At 43.2% G+C, this 24345-nt stretch overlaps 2 protein-coding genes, 1 long non-coding RNA gene and 1 pseudogene across 5 annotated transcripts; 1 reads left to right on the forward strand and 3 right to left on the reverse strand.

The window, feature by feature from the left end:
• Positions 1–95: 95 nt before the first annotated feature.
• On the reverse strand, positions 96–3610 carry LOC148390742 (RNA-binding protein 15 pseudogene; annotated as a pseudogene).
• Positions 3611–4204: 594 nt separating this feature from the next.
• On the reverse strand, positions 4205–14869 carry LOC148390743 (uncharacterized). Its single transcript, XR_015861296.1, has 12 exons — positions 14680–14869; positions 14388–14554; positions 14149–14309; positions 13864–14050; positions 13069–13787; positions 12840–12972; positions 12475–12595; positions 11964–12087; positions 11542–11738; positions 10637–10828; positions 9023–9102; positions 4205–7313 (listed from the first exon to the last, which is right to left on the reverse strand). It is a non-coding gene; the product is annotated as an uncharacterized LOC148390743 (long non-coding RNA).
• LOC148390744 (sodium-dependent neutral amino acid transporter SLC6A17-like) lies at positions 8218–17164 on the forward strand. Of its 3 annotated transcripts, none has more exons than XM_088389663.1 (12): positions 8218–8336; positions 10422–10850; positions 11522–11679; positions 12496–12622; positions 12799–12980; positions 13060–13170; positions 13282–13523; positions 13616–13808; positions 13887–14079; positions 14157–14316; positions 14421–14583; positions 14711–17164. In XM_088389663.1, the coding sequence occupies exons 2-12, from the start codon at positions 10568–10570 to the stop codon at positions 15107–15109; spliced, it is 2211 nt and encodes a 736-aa protein (XP_088245789.1). In that variant the 5' UTR covers positions 8218–8336; positions 10422–10567; the 3' UTR covers positions 15110–17164. The 3 variants fall into 3 exon arrangements, with proteins under 3 accessions (XP_088245789.1, XP_088245790.1, XP_088245792.1); XM_088389664.1 differs by lacking the exon at positions 8218–8336 and adding an exon at positions 9913–10190; XM_088389666.1 differs by lacking the exon at positions 8218–8336 and adding an exon at positions 10301–10319.
• Positions 17165–17875: 711 nt separating this feature from the next.
• strip1 (striatin interacting protein 1) lies at positions 17876–24184 on the reverse strand. The gene is made up of 20 exons (XM_088389662.1): positions 24037–24184; positions 23412–23481; positions 23259–23333; positions 23016–23150; positions 22809–22929; positions 22387–22562; positions 22149–22276; positions 21870–22052; positions 21440–21660; positions 21301–21366; positions 21161–21224; positions 20999–21070; positions 20841–20915; positions 20579–20676; positions 20270–20396; positions 20074–20174; positions 19935–20001; positions 19733–19837; positions 19218–19422; positions 17876–18977 (listed from the first exon to the last, which is right to left on the reverse strand). Exons 1-20 carry the CDS (start codon positions 24145–24147, stop codon positions 18730–18732), a joined length of 2448 nt encoding a protein of 815 aa, XP_088245788.1. The 5' UTR covers positions 24148–24184; the 3' UTR covers positions 17876–18729.
• Between the last annotated feature and the right edge of the window lie 161 nt (positions 24185–24345).

A 24345-nucleotide genomic window follows, 5' to 3' on the forward strand; every position in this document is an offset into this window, starting at 1 on the left:
CCTGGTTGCTGGGAAACTTCCCGCCGTCAAAGCCCCCGTGAGGCTTTGGAGCTGGATAGACAAATCCGAGAACAGAAAAGGTCACAAAGGTAGTCTTTCCTTGAGGTTCCCACGAATGAGCAAATTTATTGAGACACAATCTGCGAAGTGCACTTTGTTTACTCCCCATGAGCGCGGCCGCTCGCTCTCCGTGTGCGTGTGCAGATATCCTCAGTACACTGCACACACATGTTCCGTTTTGAAAACAATAAAAGGAGACATGGAGAGCAACAATGACAAGTCCCGTTCAGAGGGAGCAGAGCTGGGCGCTTCATCCCCCACTTTGATTCATCAGTTGAGTCCGTCGCAGCCAACAAAGTAAATTGTTTCAATCACACATTCTTGATTTCTTTTTTTTTTTTTTTTTTTACCTTACACAGTTTGTTGCTAATTACACACAAAAAATGACAACCTTGATTATGTCTTTTTTAGGTAGTTTTGACCTCAACAAATGTAAAAAGAAATTCTGACATGTTGCAAAGCTAAAGAGAACATGTTCATACTATCACTGTTGATTTTGATTGTTGAATCTTATGAGGACATTTGTGAATTAGGCAGTAATGAAAGTAAATGATGAGATAAGACTGTTCATAAACATGCTATGTCACAATACCTAGCAAAAAAAAAAAAAAAGAGTGGAAGCATTCCTGCAATTGTCTATTGGGGATTGACTACTTGTTGCACATACTACTACTGTGACGTGTCTCAAAAAAGAGCTAAGGCATCAAAAGTAACACTCGGGTATTGTCACATTTTTGTGGGGGTTGACTTAAAAAAGGAAAAACAATGATTAAGACTTTCTCTGTAGGATTCACCCCCGAACCCTTTGTACTCAAGTTCGATTTGTCATTTAACGACAAAAGGAGCAATTTAACAAGTTTCACGTTAAATTACCGGTTTACATTTGTTCATAGAAATTCGTACGAGACACAGTTTAGGTAACCTCATCGACAAAGCACACTGACGCACTGGTGAAACTTTAGTTGTTGTTTTTTTTTTCTTTCCTCATGATGCTCCTCTAATAATCACCATCACCATGTAGTCATGATCTGATTTAACAAGAGCTTTTGCAGACTCATCCATAAACTGCATAGAGAACTCACATGGAGGGAAAGCGTGAAGCACGCCGCTGTGCTCCTTGTTGCGGGCACCCCCCACGGGGAGGCTGACGATGCCGGCCGCCTCCTTCTGCTTCAGGTACGACACCAGGTTCTTCAGCGGGCGCTCCGTCGAGTCTTTGCTGTCCGCAGCCGTGTCGTCATCCGATTTGCCCGGCATGGCGAGGAGGACGGAGTAGCCGCTCGGTCCGGCGGCCTTGATGCGACGGGAGACTTCTTCCAGCTTGGGCTGGTCCATCCGCAGGCGCTGGCTGATTTTCAGTTGCGCAGCTTGGTTGCCTTTGGGGCCGTCGGCAAGGAGTCTGGAAACCACCACCGCGTCGCCATCGAGCAAGTGCAGCACGGTGGGGAAGCTGCTGTTCTTCAAGAGGAGGACGCCTCGCCACACCCGACTCAGCTTCTGGGCGGACGCACGCTCCGAGGCGTCCTCCTTCCCCGCCGGGCTCTTGGGTTTGTCGCCGGGTTTGCGTTTGCGCTCCTTCTCGGAGGATGAGGCAGCCGCAGTCGGGCTAAGAGTTCTCCGTCTTCTATCCTGACTGTTTGGCCGCTCTTTAGTTGGGGAGGCTCGACCAGGCCGAGAAGGTCGTTCGCCGTCACTATCGCCTCCTCCTTCTGCGGGACTGCGGTCGGCGGGGCTGCCGGCACGTGGCACGCCGTTATTGTCAGGCGAGCGATCCGGACGCCACCCGTGCTCCAAGTGTCGTCTGCGGCGGCTTGCATCTCCTCTTTGTAACTCCCACTCCCGGTCAACCGGCCAGTGCTCTCGGGAATGTCTCTCCAGGTGAGCCACGGGTGGGAAACCGGAGCCTCGCATTCTTTCGTGGACTCCAAAGCCAGACCATTCGGCAGGGGAGGAGGGATCCCGCTCCCGGAAGCGAGGCGGCGGCAGCAGAGGCGAACGCTCCCTCATCGAGTCAGCGAAGCGGTGATCGAACGGCGGACGGACCAATTCAAAGTGTGGGAGCGGCAAAGGGGGTTGCGTGTACTGCTGCTGCTTGTAGTGGTGTTCGGTGTCAGCAAAGTCCACCCGGAGCCTCCTATCAGGACCGCCGAGGGGGAAGCCTCGCATGTGCGTGCACGCCGCCTGAGCGGCATCCAGGCTCTCGTACTGAACGTACGCCCACGCCTCACCTTTCCTGTAGTCTATAGTCCTGATGGTGCCAAAGCGGTCAAACTCTTTGGCCAGGGCGGCAAGGGAAATCCACGGGCCGAGGCCTCCCACCCACAGCCTGGTAGTGGGCGTGGGTTTGCCATATCCGATTTTAACTTGGTGGTGGCCCAGCACTTTACCCGACATGGCCACTTTAGCTCTATGGGCCATGTCGAGATTTTCAAACTTGACAAATCCGAATGTGGTGCTCTGGCCACGCGCCGCTCGTTTAATGTCCACTTCAGTTATAGCACCAAAGCGGTCGAACGCTCGCCGCAGGTCACTCTCGGTCAGGCCGATGTCCAGGTTGCCGAGAAACAACGTCCTGTTTGCCCTCTGGTCGTCATCGGACGAGTTGTCGTTGTGGAATTCTGGAAGGAATGCGGCGTGATTCCTGCCGTCGTACAGGGAATAATATGCATCTCTTTCCACTTCTGTGAGGTGAGGCAGGGGAGGAGGAGGGAGGGGGCCGAGCGCCATTTGCTGCAACCGGAAGTCTCTGTAGCCCAAACCTGTGGGGGAGAGCTGTCTGGTGGGGGGAACATGTCTATGCCCTGGCGGGAAGCTGTCTTTAGAAAGCGGAGAGCGGCTCCTCCGCCGGTTCATGTACACCACATCGACTTTGAGGGGCCGGTCGAAGAGCACCAGTCGGCCGCGAGCATGCTTGGCCGCCCGGGCGTCGTCAGGCTTCCGGAAGTTAACAAAGGCTACCCTCTCATCGTTTTCCCGACTCATTTTCACACTCACGTTTCCAAATTTCTTAAACTCGTGGAACAGGCCGTCTTCTATGTCCTCGTCGTTGAGCTGCGAGCCCAGCTCGCTGATTTTAAGAGTCTTGTACTCACTTTCGGGAGATCGCGGGTCGCTGCGTGAAGCAAGGACAGCGCCACCGTGCGGAGCCCCGTAGTCATAGCCATTACCGGCCCGAATGTCCGCGTAACTGTCTCTTTTGTCACTGGGTAAGCTTCTCCTGGACGAGGCGCCGCAGGGGACGTAGCTGTTGCCGTTGTTGCTGGCGACGCTTAGCAGCTCTCCGGTCCTCCTGCTAGGGAGACTTCCTCTGCGCTCTTTGGCGTCATCTGGCACCCGTGAGCGTTTTCTCGCCGGCGAGCGGTCTTTCTCCTTCATTTCCAAACGCCAGTATACACGTGGTGAACCACAAAACGGCGTCTTCCTACCAGAAATTCAACTCAACTTTCCCAACTTGAAACTAGGCCGAAGGAGACTCCTCACTCGAGACACACGGGCGCCATGTTGGAATACTTTACTACTGTACCGGAAGTTACGCCTTTGTGTCTGTGGAGCGATCTGATTGGCTTGATGGGGTCGTCGATCAAACCAAGAGGAAGTGCGTCAGCCTATCACAAACAAGGGTGCGGCTCCGGCTTCGCCATGAAAGGATGTTTGAAAATTGTTCTAAGATTACGATTATGACACAAAGCACACGTTACTACTTTCCTTTATAACGTTTAAGGCCTTCAATAATTTAGCAGCTAGGTAGCACGGGCAATATTTATTTGCCGAAATGCACAACACACGTTGTTTGAAGTAGGGGGGGGGAAATCTGTCTCGCCCTGGAATGGGCAAACTTTCTTGTAAAAATGCCACATTAGACTTTTGAAACAGTTGGATGGGCAGGTCATTCGTAGATGAGGTAAAAAGGAAAAAGAATGTTGAGATTTGCATATAAAACAAGTAATTAGTTTGGTTCATTAATAAAACAAGCAAATCACATGTAAAAATGTACATTTATTCACAAATGAAATAATATTTGACCAATTACTTTGAATTATTTAAATTTAATTTAAATAATTGTAAAGTTTATTTAAATAAAGTAATTTGTTCAAAATTTAAGTTGAACACCAAATGTTTAATTTATTTTAAAAAATGGCAAAAAAAATTTTTCTCATGTTCTTTCCAAAATCACACACAAAAAAAGAAAATTTGCATTCCCTTAGACACTGAGAAATTATTTTTCTGTAGTTTTGCGCCATCAATTAGTAGTATTTTGTTTCTAACCTCCTGTACAAGCTCATTGGTTGCTGTTGCGAACACAATTACCACTAGAGCGCAGCAACTCTTTATAACTCAGACCCAAACCTAAATTATAGCTGACTGTAGTACCGTTTTCACTTTGCCTTAAAAAAAATCTTTTTAATTGGTCAATTTTTTGAACTGGCACTACATTTTCAAATAATATTTAGCTCACAGACAGATGGAAACTATATGTACACAGTTCTGAGAGGCACTTTCTGGTTTTAATCCTGATCTGGATAAACGTGCAAAAACAAATTCAGTGACATCACTTTTTGTTTGCCTGTTACTCAGTTTGAATAAACTTCATGTTAGCAGTTTTACTTTGCAATATGCTTCGTGGCATAATTACTGATGCGTTAGTTTAATTGTGATTCTTAAGGGGTTAAAAAGTTAAGGCATGTATGTAGGGCACGCCCACACAAGGATTACAGTTTGCAGCGCAGCATAGTGAGAAATATTCATGTGTTATTAATACATTATTTTTATTCTTAATAAACGCCCACACATTATAAATGTTTTTTTTAATTAAATTACTTTTTGTAGGATCAATCTGACCCAGTTACTTGTTGCATCACTAAGAAGACCCTTCACTATCATTTGCGACGAGATCGGTTCAAGGGATTATAGTGTCTAAAAAAATGGGGACAGCAGCTTTGGCCTCAGCCCTGTGTGCTGGCCTGGGCTGGCCCCTCTTTGAGAGACCATCTGGTGAAGTTCCTCTATGGATGGTCACATGTTGTGGGAGATGCAATCTGCCACCAGCGTTAAAATATACCCAAGTATATCGCAAACACGCACATCATTCACTCTGTGAAAGTAAGTGTTGGAGAAAAAGTAAAACTGTACCTAGCAAAAAGTAAAGTATAACTCAAATATCAAATCAAGACGAAATATCTTGGGGGTGTTTTGTCAGCCAAGATACTAATTCTCACCAGGTTGGTGTGGTTGGTCGTTATGCGAGCTCTGAGAAAGTGGCAAAATGGCAGCCGCCGGATGGATAATAAAGGGCGTGCAACATTAATCCCAATGCTGTATTTAGACTCCTCTGGAACATATTGTAAAGAACATGTTAGAGTTAACTTCCTCTTAAAGGTCATAGATGACTTTGGGTGAGAGGCTGTGAACGCAACTAGGCATAACTCAGTAACCAAAATGTGCATAATTAAAATCCCTTCACGACACTGTCAAAACAGATCGTCACAAATGAGTCATTCTACTTGTGCAGTAGTGAAAACCTGTTTGAGGGCACGTGAGATCTTCCTGCGGCGAGCTTTGGTGGGGCACTGCAGTGTGTCATGACAGTACCTAACACACTTTCTTCCTGGTTTGAACACCTGCACAGTAGCAGCATGCCCTTTATGGCAAAATTAGAAACCACACTGGTATGAGAAAGACTGCTGGTAAAGAAAGGTAAAGAATATACCAAATCAGTTATCTGTGCAAAATCATTCCTGTTATTATGTTTGTGTAAGTGTTCACACAGAGGATTACGGATCTGATATGTGATAATCGCACAGCCCAGGCTTGAGGCTTATTTTTAGCAGCTGAGACTGACCCAGACAGTGCAAACACAAGAGGAGAAACAGCAAGGATGAAGGGAGGGAGGAATTTAAATGAGACCGGAGTGAAGGAAAAGTACTGGGCGGATGTGGTGGTGCAGATGCAGAACGCTCACGTGAGTGGAAGTGGGCGTGAGGGAAAGCTCAGGAAGAAAAAAAAAGAGCATCACATGGCAGCCCAAGGTGAACGGTATAGCAGAGAAGGAGTGCTGACGTCACCCCGCCGAGAACGGGCCAGAGGGAGAGAGAATCGCAACTCAAGATTGTCCCTCTAGGAGATTGGATCGGAGGAAAATAAAACGCATCATTAAAATGTGACAATATTAAACGTGGTTAAATAACGTTCTTGCTGTGTTCAGAGATAAAGTCTGGACTAGTGTCTAAGGTTTCATGATGTTTGAGTTCCATCCATTCAGTAGTTTAGCCTCTTGCTGAAAGGTGCCTTTTAAGGATGAAGGGATCAATCGATAATTGAATGGAGATGGATGGCTGGCGACAGAGAAGACGTAGTAAGTAGATGGAAGCATTGTTGGACATGGATCAATGGTTAAGTAAAGTCTTTTAGGAGCACTCATCTCATGACGGTAATTCTATTACAGTGCATGTCCACGTGTATATTCACAAACTCCACAATGAAGGACGAGATGAGATTCAAAGCTGGAACTTCTCAACGTTGAGGCAAATGAGCTACTCCCCGACCAACGTTCAACATAATGAAAACACTTGAAATCAGTTGACCGAGACGACTGACCTTTTCTTACACGTTGACTCAGATAGACAGTTTATGCACTAAATGTCAACTTGCGATCATTAATTATGTAATTAAAATCCAATTGGGCCTTATGAATATCAAAAGTGCGAGCATTGCTTTCTCAAGGTGAGAAGTTAAAAATTGGTCTGATAATACGTTCCACAAACATGGCGGAAATTGTGCTGGTGGCGGACAAAAGACCTTTACAATCAAATAATACAAGACTTGTATACTAATCAGGTTAGCTTCCTTGCTATGTAGGCTGCACCCGAAAGGATTCTTTTTTTATTTTATTTTCCTCCCTTCACATGAAATGATGCAGAGCGATGAGTGTCATATGACCTCAGTGTTGCTGTGGCAACTGTTCCCAGAAGTCAGTCTGAAGAAGATGTCACCAAGTTAGGGCAAGAGGTAGAAACGGATATCAGAGATAATGTGTGAAAGCATGTTATTAAGGATGCTTACATTTTAGATTTTTTGTTTAATTGAGTCAGCCCATTTCCCACATGAAAAATGGTGGCTGGCGGTCAAGGTATTTGAACAGGGCGTGTTCTCTCTGTCTTAGTGTTGGGAGAGAGGTTTTTTTTTTTTTTTTAAGGATGGTGCATGATTTATGGTCGCTGTCCGCTGCTGTCTTGCATCTCTACAGAAAAAAAGACCTACAAGGTGAAGACAAAATGGTTGCAGAAAATTGATGCGAGAAAATAACACACAACCTATTTACTATGATGATCATCTGAGAGGGAGTATTAAAAAAAGAGATGATAAGGCATGATTGATCACTCATCGGTGAGATTTAAATATTACAGGACCATGATGGGACAGATGACAACTGAAGGACAACGCATAGCAATTTTGGAGTGGATTGAAAATGGAAAAAATAGATTTGCATCGAGGTACATAGCATGATTGTCATGTTCGCCTCACAGTTCAGAGGTTCTGGGTTTGAATCTCAGCTGTTCGAAACATGCATCCAAGTTCAGAAGGTGTTTTTCTTGTCCGTTGTCCATGAATGCAAGTGTGAATGGTTGTTTGTCTATATGTGCCCCGCGATGGATTGGCGACCAGTCCACTCAAGCCCTGGACTGGTCGCTAGCCAATCCCAGCGCACGTGTACGCAAACAACCACACACTCACATTTAAATATAATTTTGAGTTTTTGGTGAACCTAACATGTTTTTGTATTGTGGGAGGAAGTAGCAAATTGATGTTCTAATGATATAGTTTGCATGTTTTTGTGATTCCACTATTGCATGTGAAAAACTGACACTCAATTTCTACCAACAAAAACAGATCATATCGCGTACGTACAAGACGAAGCCTGCGTCACTCCATCACGTCCTCAAGTAGGAGTGATGACCTTGACAACCCCCCCCTCCCCAAACAGACACTTCCTCCCGCTAAGTATTGAATCGTCTCCATCCAAACTCAAATGACTGGCAGATAATCGTTAGTCATTTGTGGGGACAATGCATGTAAATTGTGTGCGTCACAGCGCGCCTTTGTCCCACCGCGCGTGATGCTGCATCCCGCCCCTGTCCCCTTCCCCTCCCCCTCCCTTCTCCTCAGTCATCCACCCGCCCCACTCAAAGGCGCACACAGTGGATGTGCTACCCATGCTCCTCTCTTTTGGCAGTTTCTACAGATGCGTGGATATTTCCAACCTTGGCAAACAACTAACGGTAAGCTTGTTTTACCATCAGCACAAAAGCGTAAAAATCATTTTCTGATGGATTAAGTAAAAGTTGTGTTTCAGATTTGGAAAAAAAAAATGTTATTTTGGATATTTGTTTTGTAAAGGGGGAAAAGGGCTTGGTGTTTCGTGCATTTATTAATGAAGCAGGCAGATGCTTGACAAGGTGGTGCAGCAGTTTATCATGAGTTTTATTTATTCAAATTAAATTAAAAAGGATTCTTTCAATTATTTAGTTCAAGTTTGAGGGTGGGTGCTTTCAGCAGACTTACTATGTAGTTTGTGTTCATATGTTAATTGGTCTGTGCCTGTGACCTTGCTCGAGATAGAATGTAAGCTAGACTGATAAGTGAATTATTGATGAGAGACTATTGATTTTTATGACAAGGGAAGAGTCACTGTCCCGTATCATTGTCTTTTAAAAAATGCTTGAAACTCTTCCCAAATCACCAAATATCACTTAAAAACTGATGACTGTCACAGTCTTTCCAAACTGTGCTAAAAAAAAAAGTCTAAATGTGTTACAGAAAAACCTTCAAGGTCAAACAGTCCGGGATGTTGTTTGAGATCTGTTTTGTTCATATTTAAAAAGTATTTGCCACAAAATAATAATGATAATAGACTATGTATTCCCACAAGATCATTTTAACATAATAATAAAAGAAACTTACTCACCGTTTAATGACATGTAGAGGACGTGTAACATTTGAGGAAGTGCTGCTGATGCTTATTAATGGTGAGTCAACTTCATAGTGCTGCCACACAAGAGTAAAAAGAAGACAATAGCTGTAATGTACAGTGAAACGATGTAAAATTCCAGTCTGTCTTTAAGATACAGTCTTAAATACAGTCATAGCATAGCATTGCCTTAATCGTTCAGCTTTATGCTAACAAACAATTCTAAACACCATAGATGGGCTAATGAATTGTGTAAGTAATTATAACCTAACAAACGGTGGAGCAACACATGATGACAGACAATACAAAAATACTCAGATACATATTCTTTATCCTTTGCAGCGAAAAAAAACTGTATCTTACCAAGTCAGTAGTGAAACTCTTGTTAGTGTGTGTCTGTATTATATCGCACCCAATTCATAAAATGTGGATCAAAATATGATAACATATGTCGGGTGTTCAGAGGACAGGATGACCGATAGGGTAATTAACATTTTGATAGCACACTAAAAAGGGCGACAGAAGTCATTTTCCTGCCACGGTAAACAAATTTACTTCGTCAGACCATCAACTGGGGGTCATCATGCTTATTGGATGGCAAAGTTGATGTTTTCATCTGTGATGTCTCGTGTGCTGTCACGCGGGATTGAATGACAAATCAGGATGAAGGCTTTCCGGTTAATGCATGTCGGATTACGCAGACCTGTGAATGGCTGTGGATTATTACATCATAGGCTCATGTTGACATGCAGATGAGTCATGCATGCAGATGTTGGGATGAAATAAATGAGCATTAAAAACTGAGCGGCATAGAAGCACGAAGGGACTTGTAGTGTGAGATGAATTTTAACTTGGATCTGATGATGTTGCTTTCTGGTATCCAGAGATGGACCATTAGGATTTTGGGGGCGGGGCTTGTGAAATACTATGCAATATAAGCATGGCACATGAAGGCTGTGCATCCAAAATGTTGTGTTCCTGTGCTCCATTGGTTTGGGATGTGGCAGAATCTCCCTGTTAGATGGGTGGGTGAGCGAGCGGAGAGGGATGTCTACTTGCCTTGAGGGGATTAGGGGATTTATAGCGGGTGGGAGGGAAGCTTCACTAAAGTTAAGCTCGCAGAAAAGGGAAATTAAATTTTCAATTTGCACGAGTGGAAATTTTGGTAAGAGCCATGAAATGCAGACTGAGTTGCTGTTTCTTCATGATGACATGTTTGAGTTACTCACAAAGCACAGAGGTGACTACTTAAAGCGTTATTTATGGATCACAAGCAGGAGAAGGAAGCTTTGAGGTACTTTTGAACACGTGTCCATTTTTTTTCATATCGTCGTGTTATTAAAGTTTCGATTTTTTTGTTGTTGTTAGTTGACGTATTCTGTCTTTTCAATTGCAGGACTGAGGCCTAACCAAAGCACAAGAGCTTCTATCACTTTTTAGCATCTCCCTCCCTCTCCACCCTAAAAGCTTTTCAAGCCGTCACTTCTTCCAATTCCCACCAGTCTCCTCCCCGACTCCCCCTCCCAACCCTCGGCCTCCCCGATGCCTAAAAACAGCAAGGTGACGCAGCGCGAACAAAGCCAAGAGCATGTCACAGAGTCGGTGGCTGACCTGCTCGCGCACGAGGAGCCGGTGGACTACAAGAACAGCTCGCTGAACGTCGGCGCCGCGGCCGGAAAGAAAGCGCCGCAGATAGAGTTGCCGGAAAATGATGGCCGCCCAGCTTGGAACAGCAAGCTGCAGTACATCCTGGCGCAGGTGGGCTTCTCCGTGGGCCTGGGGAACGTATGGCGCTTCCCCTACCTGTGCCAAAAGAATGGAGGAGGTGAGTCGGATTGTGGATTGACTAAGTAAGCTTAGTAATGAACAAAAACTAACAAAGTAACTAAAAAATAAAAATAAACATTTTTCATGATTTAAATTAAAAAAAACAAAAAAACCTTAACTACAATTATAGCAGAAAATGTACTTTTTTTTCTCATCATGGTCAAATATATACATTTATGAGGTTTCATGGTTAATTTCAAATGCATCAAATCTTTCATTCATCTACCCCTCCCTTTCTTTTCTTTTCACTTCCAACCCTATTTAACGCCTCTCTATTTGGCCTTTCATCTTCTTATGCTTCCTTTTTTTCTCTCACCTCCTCATCCTTCCTCACTTCTCCATCCTTTCATCTCCTCTTCATCCATCCACCTCATGTGAGTACACGGTTGCTATTTTGGATGCAGTTCATAAGTGGTTACATTCCGGATGATGAGTCAATTTTTGCCCATCCTGATTTTAGCTCAGAGGATTAAGCTTGCAAAGGGACACATTTAGACTACAGATTGAAAGACTAATTGAGGCGGGGGATTTTGGTAAATATATCTTGTTTTAGAACGATGCTGTTTTTTGCCTGTCATGTCGTGCGGGTAAAATACCATCTGTAAATCGGCTTTATTAAGATGCGTGTCTTATTCCATCCATGTAAGTCAAAAAGATTATGTTTTCCAGGGGCTTATCTCGTCCCGTACTTCATTCTCCTGCTTGTCATCGGCATCCCACTCTTCTTCCTGGAGCTCGCAGTGGGTCAGAAGATCCGACGCGGGAGTATCGGGGTGTGGAACTATGTGTGCCCACGTCTGGGCGGGATCGGGATGTCTAGTTTGATGGTACTACAACCACGCCCATCCATTATTTTCTTCATACGGTTTACGGGAAACTGGAGCCTCTGTAAAATCAATGTAAAACGCCATTGAGATGCTACGATTAGCATTGATAGTTGTGTTTTTTGGAAGCAATGGATATTTAAACACAAACGGTGGAGCAACACATATAGAAAGGTGCCGTACACACTTTGTCCTTTACAAAAAAACTGCACCACTGTACTGTAGTCAAAAAGGCTTCATAATTATCGATGCATAACCATGCACGCAGGATGAAGTTACTCCCTCACCGCAACAACCCGACTCCGCCTCCTGAGTACATGGGAGGTATTGACGTGCTTGGCAATGAAAGGGAGCCTTCCTGTCGAGTCACACGGCTAGCGCAGATGAAGCTAAAAATATCTCTGAGAGTATCTAAGTTGAAAAGAGAACACTTTAATTATTCATGCTTCCCTTCAACACGACACAACTGGCAGCAACATGAGGCTCATTCTGCCTGCATCGGTGCCGATCAATGCAGCGCGGGTTCGATTTTAATTGGCCGCCCAATGCAAATACACTGGTATATCGTGATTTTCGTGCAAATGCAAGGTCCTTGGAGATATTCCCCGTGGAATGACAATTTGGTGTTATGCAGACAGAATTCTTAGCCTAATGGATGTTCCTACCCACAACGGCGCAAATCACCTTTTCTGTAATTCTGGCATTGGCAAAATTTCTAACACTGAGTCTTAACGAGTCTTCAGATTTACACTCCACACCACACTGGATTTTTCCCAGTCACAATAGAAAAATTCATACCTTTTCTTTCTGCCCATCTAGGTGTGTGGCTTTGTGGGGCTCTACTATAACGTGATTATAGGCTGGAGCATCTTCTACTTCTTCCAGTCCTTCCAGTATCCTCTGCCATGGAGTGACTGTCCTATCAGGAAGAATGGAACGCTTGCGAGTGAGTTACTCTACATTACATCCACTGTTCCAATTTCTTGAGAACATGAAAACTTCACGCAGCTTGGATTTGACCCACAACATCATACCATGATAAGAATGTAATATTTCAAAGATCTATTGAATTTTAAACTAGGCCTCTCTAAACAAAAAAAAAATGTTGCTTACACAATGCAGTCGTGGAGCCGGAGTGTGAGAAGAGTTCGGCCACCACTTACTTCTGGTACCGCCAGACCCTGAACACGACCAGCACCATCGCGGAGAGCGGTGGCCTCAATGTGAAAATGACTTTATCTCTGCTGGCCGCCTGGATCATCGTCTGCCTCGCCGTCATTAAAGGGATTGCCTCTTCTGGGAAGGTCGGATAGAGGAGATTGGAGGGACATTGTTATGTTACGACTGCAACGCACTGCATCGTGTGTTTTATGTGTCTCACAGGTGATGTACTTCAGCTCTCTTTTCCCCTACGTGGTGCTCTTCTGCTTCCTGGTTAGAGGGTTGATGCTGAAGGGATCTGTGGATGGCATCGCGCACATGTTCACTCCAAAGGTGAGCCCACGGGAACTGTATCAAATGTTGCGTAGGACAAAAACATTTCCTACAAATGCCTTTTTACATTCAAAATTGCCAAATGCTAAATGATATTGCCATGTCTCCCAGTTGGAGAAGATGCTGGAGCCCCAGGTGTGGAGAGAGGCAGCCACCCAGGTGTTCTTCGCTTTAGGTCTGGGCTTCGGAGGAGTGATCGCGTTCTCCAGCTACAATAAAATAGACAACAACTGCCACTTTGACGCCGTGCTCGTCTCCTTCATCAACTTTCTCACGTCCATACTGGCCACGCTGGTGGTGTTTGCCGTACTGGGCTTCAAGGCCAACATCATGAACGAGAAATGCGTCATAGAGTACGTTCGGGAACTTTTTCCTTTCTCCTCTAGAAAGTCAAACTGTGTGGTCACTCACACAATATCATATATTTCCATGTTTGTCTTTATAGCAACGCAGAGAAGATTGTCGGATACCTCAATTCAAATGTTCTGAGTCACGATCTGATCCCGCCGCACGTCAATTTCTCTCACCTCACCACCTCTGATTACGCCGAGATGTATCAGGTCATCAAGACGGTGAAAGAGGACAGCTTCTCCCAGCTGGGTCTGGATCCTTGCATCCTGGAGGACGAGCTCAACAAAGTGAGCCACAACTGGTCCTGATGTGCGTCCACAGCAGGTTCTGTCTTTGACTCACCCTCTTGACCTTCTTCTATGCAGGCGGTTCAAGGCACCGGTTTGGCTTTCATCGCCTTCACGGAGGCCATGACCCATTTCCCCGCTTCGCCGTTCTGGTCCGTCATGTTCTTCTTCATGCTCATCAACCTCGGACTGGGAAGCATGATCGGCACCATGACCGGAATCACCACGCCTGTCCTCGACACCTACAAGGTCCAAAAGGAGCTTTTTACAGGTGAACAACACAGTGGTAGCTTGAGTGATCCAACTTTGAGTTCTTTCCAACCTTTTTTTTTTGTCTCACCTCTCCAGTGTGCTGCTGCATTGTGGCCTTCCTGTGCGGCCTGCTTTTTGTTCAGCGCTCAGGGAATTACTTTGTCACCATGTTTGACGACTATTCCGCCGGCCTGCCTCTCACTGTGGTGGTCATCCTGGAAAATGTGTCGGTGGCTTGGATTTATGGCACTAAAAGGTACAACAACTGCAGATGAGTGTAGGTAGGTGAGTGGGGGATTGTTTATAGAGGCAGGATCCCGCATATACCGTTTAATGTTTCTGCTCCTCTGTTGCTGGCAGATTCATGCAGGATTTGGAAGACATGTTGGGATTCCGGCCTAACATCATCTACTTCTACTTATGGAAGTACGTCTCCCCGATCTGCCTCATTGTGCTCATCTCGGCCTCTGTCGTAGAAATGGCGATCAGCCCGCCTGGATACAACGCGTGGGTGCAAGAATTGGTCAGCCATGTTTTTTTTCTACACATTGTTTTACATAAAATCTCGGAATTTGAACAGAGGTGTGGATACATTTAAATTGTGATGCTTCTACTAAACCTGGTATTGACTCATCCATGTGTGTGCGTAGGCTCAGGAGCGCTTCCAGAGTTACCCCACATGGGCATTGGTCATGTGCTTTGCTCTCATAGTGGTAGCCATGCTTCCCCTCCCCATCGTCTTCATCGCCCGTCACTTCAACCTGATGTCAGACGGCTCCAACAAGCTTTCCGTGTCCTACAAGAAGAGCATGATGAAGGATATCTCCAACCTGGAAGAGCAAAACGAGTCCAGGTTCATACTCGGCACCAAACCTGGCCAAGTGCCTGGCTCACTGGCGGCGCGTAAAGCCTACCTGGCTCCCGGTGGAAACAAACCCCTGGACCCCAACTCCTTATCTCCTAAAAGCTGCTATGGAACGGGTTACCAAAATGCCGCTATCAGCCCGACCACACCGACAACTCCTACCACACCTGAGTCAGACTTTTGACTGAATCATCACTAGTCCAGTTTACCGTCAGGGGGGCAAGAGTCCCTACCACTGCCCACAGTAAAAACACATTTATATAGCTGCAAATCACTGAATCCATGCATCTAACATCATAATTTCCTTTGCCTTAGCACAAGGAACCTCGGACATCAATGAAGCACCACTCACTAGTACCGAGGCAAACAGCCCCTAGACAAAGCCTGGCTTTGTGTTGCAACACACTCGAGGTTATCACTGCAGTGACGTCAGTGTGTGCGTATGTCGTAGCACCTCTGAACAGATAAAAATTAATGTATATATTTGCAAAGCTCTTGTGTATCATAAACTACTGTACTGTACTCATATTTATTGTACTTCCTCAAATAGTGGCCAAGCACATATTTTACATTTGAGAACTTTCAAGGCACATCAGCAAACAAAAACAAGTCGATACATAATTAATGATGAGCTTGTATCGATCTACAAATCCATCAAGTGTGAAATTTGGTCCTGTTAAAACAAAAATTGCAAATTGCACAAAGCTATAGAAGATAATTGCCATCTAGCGGAAGAGCATATAATTGCAGATGACAAATTCTGCATTCAAATGGAGTGTCTAATAAAGTAGAGGCCGCTATATGATGAACTACATGATTTCGTATCACACTCCTGTGTCCAGTCTATTGTTCAATGTGGAGTTGGGGACCTACTGTAATATATAATGTGTTGTATAATCCATTACACATCATCATAGTCAGAACTCATTGATTCTATTTTATACACACCAAAGAATTACAAGCACACAGCAAAACACTTGAAATGTGAATGTTCAAATATACAGTGCTCAAAACGCACAGAATGTTTTCCCGCACACTAAAATGCACAAATGACACTCTCAAAAGCACTGATTTTGTCTTTTAATCCAACTATGAGGCACAATAAATTACTGAGCCTAATTGCTGAGCACTGTATATTCAGTGCGTGCACAATTAATGGTCTGTGCAGACACACTATAGCAGTCACTGTAGATGATATTCTAAACGTTTTTAAAAACTTGATCAATGCACACAAATTACTACACTTCAAGCGACAACGTAAATGTAGTGTATACGTAATACATTCGTCACCAACTAGCACAAACATGTCAAGCTGGAATGGTTATTTAATTTCTGTACACACTGCATTGTTGATTGTAAAAAGAAAAAAGCTAATTAAATCTTCTGTTACAGATATCTTTATTTTCTTAACTCATAATATTTAAAGCTGGTCTATTATTAAAAGGATTATATTTATATTCCTGTATATTTGCGGCAAAAGTAGATTTATCTGATAGACGATGTATATTTTCACCTTAATTGTACATTTAAAGACTATTTTGTAGTTTGCGTTGTTGTTGGCTGGTGAAAGTGTCACAGTCAGGCCCAACTATACTTTTTCCATCTCGTCAAGATCCAATGAAGGCAATGATTGTATTTACTTGCTCCATCCATTGTTTCTCTTCCATTGTTGTGGTTATAGTGAAGATAGTCTCATGAGGCACATTTGTGTGGCTTTAAAATATTTTTTTTTTTCTTTTTTGCTTCTCATTGCAAGTGTGGGGGAGAAACAGATGGCAATGTGTTTGCAATAATGTAAATACTGACATATAACCCTTTTGTTGAAAATATAAATTTTATCAGGGGACGCATCAGATCACCATTTATTGTTAAGTGTTGCATAATAGAATAATGAATGTTAGGAATACACAAGGACCTAGAAACCTGTAAGTGTTTTATGTTGTCCTCATATGTGCACAAGCAATAAAAAAAAACTGCAGAATAAATGTGGCTTAGGGGAGAAATATATATATATAAATTACAGCTAAATTGCGATCTTTAACCTACATATGCTCCAGTGTGTGTGTTTTTGTGCACTTTATATAAGATTCCCTGTGAGTGCAGGGACTTGCTGAGCACACGTCTCCTAAGTTACATTCTCCTCAGTGATGATGATTGTGTTATGAACATTACTGTACAAAGAAAGTGTGGTTTCACTAAAAATGTTAATAAATATTATAGTAATATTGCTTAAGGATCATTTAATGTCATGTCGCTTTATTTTTGTATGAAGTAAAGCACAGTAAAAACTTTTTACTACTCAAACATAATTTCTGCTCTATTTCCTAATAAGTGGGGGCAAGCTCTACCTGGTCAGGGGTGGATGTACTTCTTGCTTCCTTCCACAGCAAAACCTTTTTTGAGGTGTTTGGATGGGACCAGGTCTTCATCTGCTATGAAGATGTTGAGAGGAGGCTCATATTTATCTGTCAAAAGAAATAAGAGTGTCTCTCTTGGTAAACAGGCGAGTCTCTAAGCAGCTTTAAATTTTGGTTCCAGAACGTGAACATGTCTATGTAAGAGGATATTGGATATTTTCAATACATTGTAATAAACTAATTTATTTGTACTACTGAAATTCAAGACCGCCCCCTGGTGGCTATGAGAAGCATAAAGAATGACATCAACGAGAAAGATGTTGGTAGAGCTGCCAGAGAGGCTATGTGTTTGTGTTCTTGTGCACAGAGAGAAAGATGCTCACTTACTTTTCCTTGATTGCAACAACAGAGTCATGCCATGTCGCTTCCTGATTTACATGGCTGTTGCTCAGAAAAGAACAAAATAGCATGATATAAAACAACAATGACAATAATATGGAGGTCTGTGTTAAGTACAATAAAACTGTGACGTTCCATTTTTCCACATTTGTCACAAAACAACAAAACAGACCACGAGTAGAGATAAGAGAAAAGTCATTAACCTGGAGATTTTTAATATTTGTTATTTCTTTGAGTGATGCAACCAACCTAAAAATACTATATTTTCAAAAAGCATAGAATATTCTACTTACTGTAAATAGAAATTTAAGTGAAAATGTGCAAGACATATTTTTGCAAAACAAAGCATATTTCAACCAAGGCTGTACTCGTTATGTCCTTTGGATCTGTGATTGCCTCCATCTCCACGGGACCAAGACGATATACGAGAATTGTAACAAAGGTAAAATTAAAAAGATTGGTAAACATACTTCTTCCACCTCTAGAGGCAATAACTGAAATATATTTTATTTCCATAAATCAACATGCTAAAAAAATCCCTTTATCAGTCTGATAAAATGAAAGTTATGCTAAACACGGAATGGTACATTTATTAAAATGTAAAACATCTAAAAACAGCCCGCATTCCCCGGCCTGAGTTGTACAGTTAAAACTTGTATTTATTTCCCACAAATGTATTTAAAATGCGTAGCAAAGTAGTGAAATATGGTCACGAAGGAAAGTGGCTGCAAAGGTAACGGATCACAAACAAAGCTGCTTTTGTACACTTGCATCAGAGTGGTGGCATCTCACAGAACCTTAATACAAAATCAATAGTATCTACTATTAAACACATTACATTAGCATCATACTAACTCCTCGAGGCATTTGATTAAATAATTTGTTGGCGACTATGAAGACTGACAGACAAAAACTTTTTCCATCATCACTCAAGCTGCAAATTCATTTATCAAGGTTGTTCAACGAGTGCTCAGTGCCGGGTTACCTGAACGCCACACTCGAGAGAGAGTCTGATCTTCGATCAAAGATGGAGGATGGTGGCCGCTTCTCACTGCAGCAGCTCCTCCCATGAAATGGGTTTGGAGAAGACCTCTCGTTCCAGCCAGAGGTCGTAGTTCATTTGGAAGTCTTCAGGCAGGTCTACCCGCTGCCCCAGGACGCTTTGCAGGCAGTTGTCCACGGGAAGGAAGTCCGGGTTGCTTTGATTCTTGTCGTAGCGGCGACTGTTGAAGCGTTCGATGTTGGCACGGAGGGCACACTCCTCAGCTTGAAAGTCCCATGGACGAGCGTCCAGATCTAACCACAAAGAATAAATAGGACAGGATATGATAAAAAAAATAGGAAAAGTGAACCGTGGCTGTATATAGTTTGTGACATTGTGAAGAGCACCACAGAAACTAGTGGTACTGACAAATTGCACAGTATAGCTCAGATCTTTGGAGACCAATTTTAAAAGTCAAATGCATATGGTATGAAATGTAACCAAATTGTATCTCATTGTAGAGAAATGAATTTAGAGACTTGGCGTCATCTCACCGTTTCCATAGGCCCAGTCGTCGTTAAGCCTATGTCGGACCTTCTGGTAGATGGCCGACATAGTCTTCATGTTGCTCTTCCGCCACTGGCGCCCAAGATATTTGGTCTGTACTTTGAGCAGCTTGAGGACGTAGAGCTGCATCATGGCTTGCTTCACCTTTAGCGCCCTCTTCAGGATGGGTGCAGACTTGAACACTACCAGCATCTGGGTGACAAATTCGTGAGCTTGTCTGAATATCTCGGATAGAATCATTCAGTTTACTGACTTTAGAACGGCTATCAGGAGGCAATATTTATGATCATGTTCATCTTTGAAGACTCACTGTCACTGTTGGAGTCGGCTAGTCTACACTCACTGTATATTCACTTTGGATTAGATAATAATAGTCTATTTTGATGTCATGTTTGGTCTAAATGTGAGTTTGCCAGTATGCCACATCCAGTCTGAGATACTAATAAGGAAGTGAGCGTGAGGAAGGATCATGTGACTTGAAGACTCGTGAGTGTCTCATCACCATTGTTCTTGAGTGCTTCCACTTGGTCAGTTTATTGAGAATCCTCAGCAGGTTAATGCAAGAAAACAGGTTTCGCCAGCAAAACTGGTTGTTGTCTCCCGCTTCCTACAAAAACGTGCCATCAGTATTCAACGCTGATGGAAAAACAGCATTTTGCTCAACCTAACAATGGCCTATAAAGGAATGACATGGAAACACTTGCCAAACTCTCCGCTGTTAATTCTGGGAGCTTGTGCACTACGCAGAACGGAAAGTCCAGCACTGAGATGCTGCAAAACATGAAAAACAGGATGATATTCCATAATAGTTTAAAGTGCGCTATGTTGTAAAATATCAAGTACCCGTTCTTAGCCGAGATGTAAGACATGATGTTCTGATTGAAGAACTTTAAAATGAGGGGAATGCAGTTGGCAAAAACCAGGTGTTGAGACATGTACTCAAACTGAGAAAACACAAAATATATTTAAATGACTTCAAATTGCATGGATACCTCACCATATTCAGATTTGTCACATGCAAAACTGAAGTGAGCTGTACCTGGTAGATGTGGTTAAGTTTGAAGTGTTTGAGGAGCAGCAGTAGGATGGCTGAGATGGCCTTCACGATGATCTCTTTGTGTCGATTGACGTCGACGCCGAGTTTCATGCTCTGCAACACGGTGGTCCTGCAATAGGACCAATTCGTTTCCCATCAATGTGTGACAAAATAAGTTTCGAAAACTGTTTTATTAGTGTGGTTATTGTTCACTGTGATTTTAAACGTTATAGTACTTTGGAATTTTTGCCCATATTTGCCTGAATGCAATCAAAATTCTCAAAAGTGATACTACAATTATGCATCACTCACGGCATCTCCTCTGGCAGTACGTCTGCCAGAATGTTGATGGAATCCGTTTTGGCTTTGGAGGTCGGAGCTGCTGCGAGGAGAATCTTTAACAGAGCGATCTGAATGCCGACAAGATAGGAATTAAAGTCAATTGTGCATTCGTAACTGCCTTCAGGTGCTAAATTATAAACAAATGGCTGTTTTTAAGACCGATCAATCCAAATAAAAACATGATCAATTACAGCACAAATGGTGACAAAATGTCCGCTGCGAGTGCACTAACCATGTACTGAGGTAATGTGGGTAGGATTCCCCGGTAGAGCAGCTCAGTGGCACACATCTCAACTTCCTCTTCTCCCTATAAACCAGGAAGCACATACACAAAAAAACATGATGCGTGTTCATCAGATATTTTATTTTTTTTCTCCTATATTCACTCACCCCTGACAGAGGGGTTTTCTGATACTCTTCCTCCTTTGCGATCTGAATCTCGGCTATGGAGACGTATTTATGCTGAAAGGAAGATAATGTCGGAAAAATTAGAGACAAAGAATTTAATAGTAGGGAAGGATTTTTGAAGAACCATATGAAGTGCGGCAATACCTGCTTTAGTGTCTTGATGCTTTCGTGAATAGGTCTGGGTAAGCCGACAACCGTGTCGGTGTCACTGGGAGACGCACAAAAAATAATGGTTGCCTTACTGCGATTTTATGAGTATACAGCAAAATTCTTATTGTGCTTACCATCCAAGTGTGTAACCTATAAATTTACTTCTGCTTGACTCCAGGAAATTTTCAATGTCCTTTTCCCTAATAAAAACAATGAATGTGGTATCAGCGAAATCTGTGAAACGAACGCAATGGAAAATGTGAACTCAAGTACCTGACTTTGGGAGCCCACGGCAACCCTTTGGGGAATGAGACCCTCTCTGATGGAGGATGAGGAATAGGGGGCGGCATGACCTCGTCCCTTTCCAGTGGGAAAGTCTCGGCCTCTAATGAGTTGTCATTGTCGTCGTTGTCGTCCTCGTCCTCGCGGGGGTCGTCTGCCTTGTAAGGGTCCTTTTCGTTGAACGCATCTAGGTTGTCCTGTTTTATCAATGCCTGGATGAAGAGAAAACAGGTGAGGTGAATAAGAGTGGACGGATGAGTCTACAGGACAATACAATTGGCATCAAATCCTCTTTTATGATTGACACACTACAGAATGAAAAGTGGTTTGACAAGAATATCATGTCAACTGTTGATTTTTTTTTTTCTTCACATGGTTCGTTTTTGCTGACATTTACACTAAGGCCAGCAACAACAGGTACCTTATGTTCACGCCGCGCCCGCTTTTGTTGCTGCTCTATAAGGTCAGAGGCAGAGGCAGGAGGTGAAGCGGCCCTCATACTCCGTACAACCCGGATGCTATCTTCTGGGAGAGGGGGAAGGCCCAGCTTCTCACGCTTATGGACCTTTATGGTTTGAAGCTGCTCGAACCCTCCAAGTGTAAACTGAAGAATGAAGGAGGAGTTATCACTTGTAACTCTCCAGGCGACGTATATGATTTGAAATATGTGACGTAAAATACAGATGTCCTCATTACTCACCAGTATGCTTTTCCACAACAGCAGTAACACCTTCTTCATAGGGAAGTGAGGTGCGTGGCCACTGCAGAACTTAGTAACCATCCCAAAGAGCATAACTGCAATTGGCTCGTTGTTGTATAGAGGAGAACCTGAAATGGAACGGATTAGCAACAAAATGATTGATGATACCGTTCTTCTGTTGGATTCCGTTAGATTTGGCAGGTGTTCCTAATGCTTCTTTGCTTCTTTTTATACCCACCTAGTTCGGCTCTAAAGGTTTCCCTGATAACTCTCCATTCGGCCAGGTCAGCTGGGTCGTCCTGCTGGATGGTTTCTACCATCAGGTACATGATGTTGATCAGCACCCGCAAATCTGTGCTGTCAGCAAGAGAGATGGCTGGTTTTCTCACAGCGCTGCTACAGGCGGCGCTGTTGCTGAGGAAAAAGAAGTGATATTCAGGAGTAGCTCAACTTTTTTTTTTTTTACTCGAGTGAAATGACCTTAAAGATATGAATCAAAGCGCTCACAATAGCCGAGGCATATGCTTAGCAGCAAGCAAATTGGTTCTCATGAGCTGATTTTATAAAAATGTCATTAGTGTGGACATTATTACTTTTTTCTGTATTGATTGTGAAAGCAGCTGACATGGCCGAAATTAAAAGAAAAAGTGAATGACCTACTCAATTTCCATGTTGAGCAGTTCCACCAGAGCAGAAAAAGTTCCAACTTCCAGCAACAGGAATGTGTTGTATCTCATCCAATGCTGCACTTCAACCTCGGAAGTGCACTCGCCAAAGGTTCCTACATTATAGGATTAAGTATTAACGCAATAACAATGTTTGATTTTTTTTTCATTTTGGAAAGATATACTGCCATTAAAGACTGACCTTGCACCATGTACAGAATTGCTCTGGCAACCTTCAGCCTTTTCTCACGAGCAGTCACCTCCAGTCCATCAAGCATCCGCATGGCATGGGCTCTGTGCTGAGGTGCATCAAGCTCTGTCCACTTCTTATCACACACTGAATCACAGTGGGAAAAAAAAAGAACATAAATGACATCACTCCTTAGCATTGATTTAATGAGCTGGATGATACAGAATTTTATCAAGCAGATACTTGACCACATACCATGTGTTTGGAATTCCTCCTCAAAACATGTTCTATTGAGGGAGAACTCTGGCCCTTCAGTGTAACTGTACAACTCTAGAACCCACAGAATAAAGTGTAACACACTAAGATACGACATCACTTAAGACAAAAGTAGACACTTTTTTTTTTTACCTGACAGCTCTGCAGCCCACTTGTCGGTATCAGCATATTCAAACTCGAGGTCTGGGGACTCCGACAAGCCCTAGGTACAAAAAGAAACATTTTGTCCATTCAGACAATTAAAAATAATGGACAATAAGATAGACTGCATACAAATAACACTTTCATTAATCATCATCAATATAGTAATTAATCGCCAAATGATAACAAATCAGAAACCACCCAATAATGTCCAAGACAACGGAGTTGGCCGTTTTAAATTTGTAGTACTTAGATTGTGAACGTGAAAGATGTTATGGCTGGAAGTTTTCAACGGGTGCACAGATTCGTGACAGCTGAATCTCTCCATTGCTACATCCAATCTGCCCGGCTAACTGTAGCTCGTTAGCACAGGCTAAACTAAAATACCGTCGAGTATGACATTCATTTTAAATGGCAGAGCACTTAAATCAGCAGTGACAGTAGACAAGAAATGGACAATTTATTTTAGTGGAATTTAAATGGTCCAAATGTCAAGCTATCCTAACTGATTGGCTAGTAGCTAACGATGCTAAGAACTGGCTACGTCCGTTCGTAGTCTTGTGAAAACTACTACAGACGTAATAATATAAAATGACTCGCTTTTGAATATGCTTACCTCTGAATCCTTTCTCTGGTTACGAGTGAATTCTCCCCTACTCTTGTTTGGCAGCATCGCTCTCTGTTTATTGTTTACAACTAGCCCAGCGCCGTTTCCTCCGACCTCCATTTTTTTTTTCAAGTGAGAACGTAGAACGGTAAAACTCCTCCCACAGCCAGCTACGTCACATCCGCCCCTGCTCACACAACGCCCCTATGTCTAAATATAGTAATCCCTCGTTTTTCGCTGGGGTTACGTTCCATGAAGAACCTGTGATAGGTGAAATCCGTGAAGTAGAAACCTTTATTATTTTACCAGTCTTATAAC

Source organism: Syngnathus floridae, chromosome 11, assembly GCF_059516105.1.
Source record: "Syngnathus floridae isolate MCC-2025c chromosome 11, RoL_Sflo_1.0, whole genome shotgun sequence".
Classification (NCBI taxonomy): Eukaryota; Metazoa; Chordata; class Actinopteri; order Syngnathiformes; family Syngnathidae; genus Syngnathus; species Syngnathus floridae.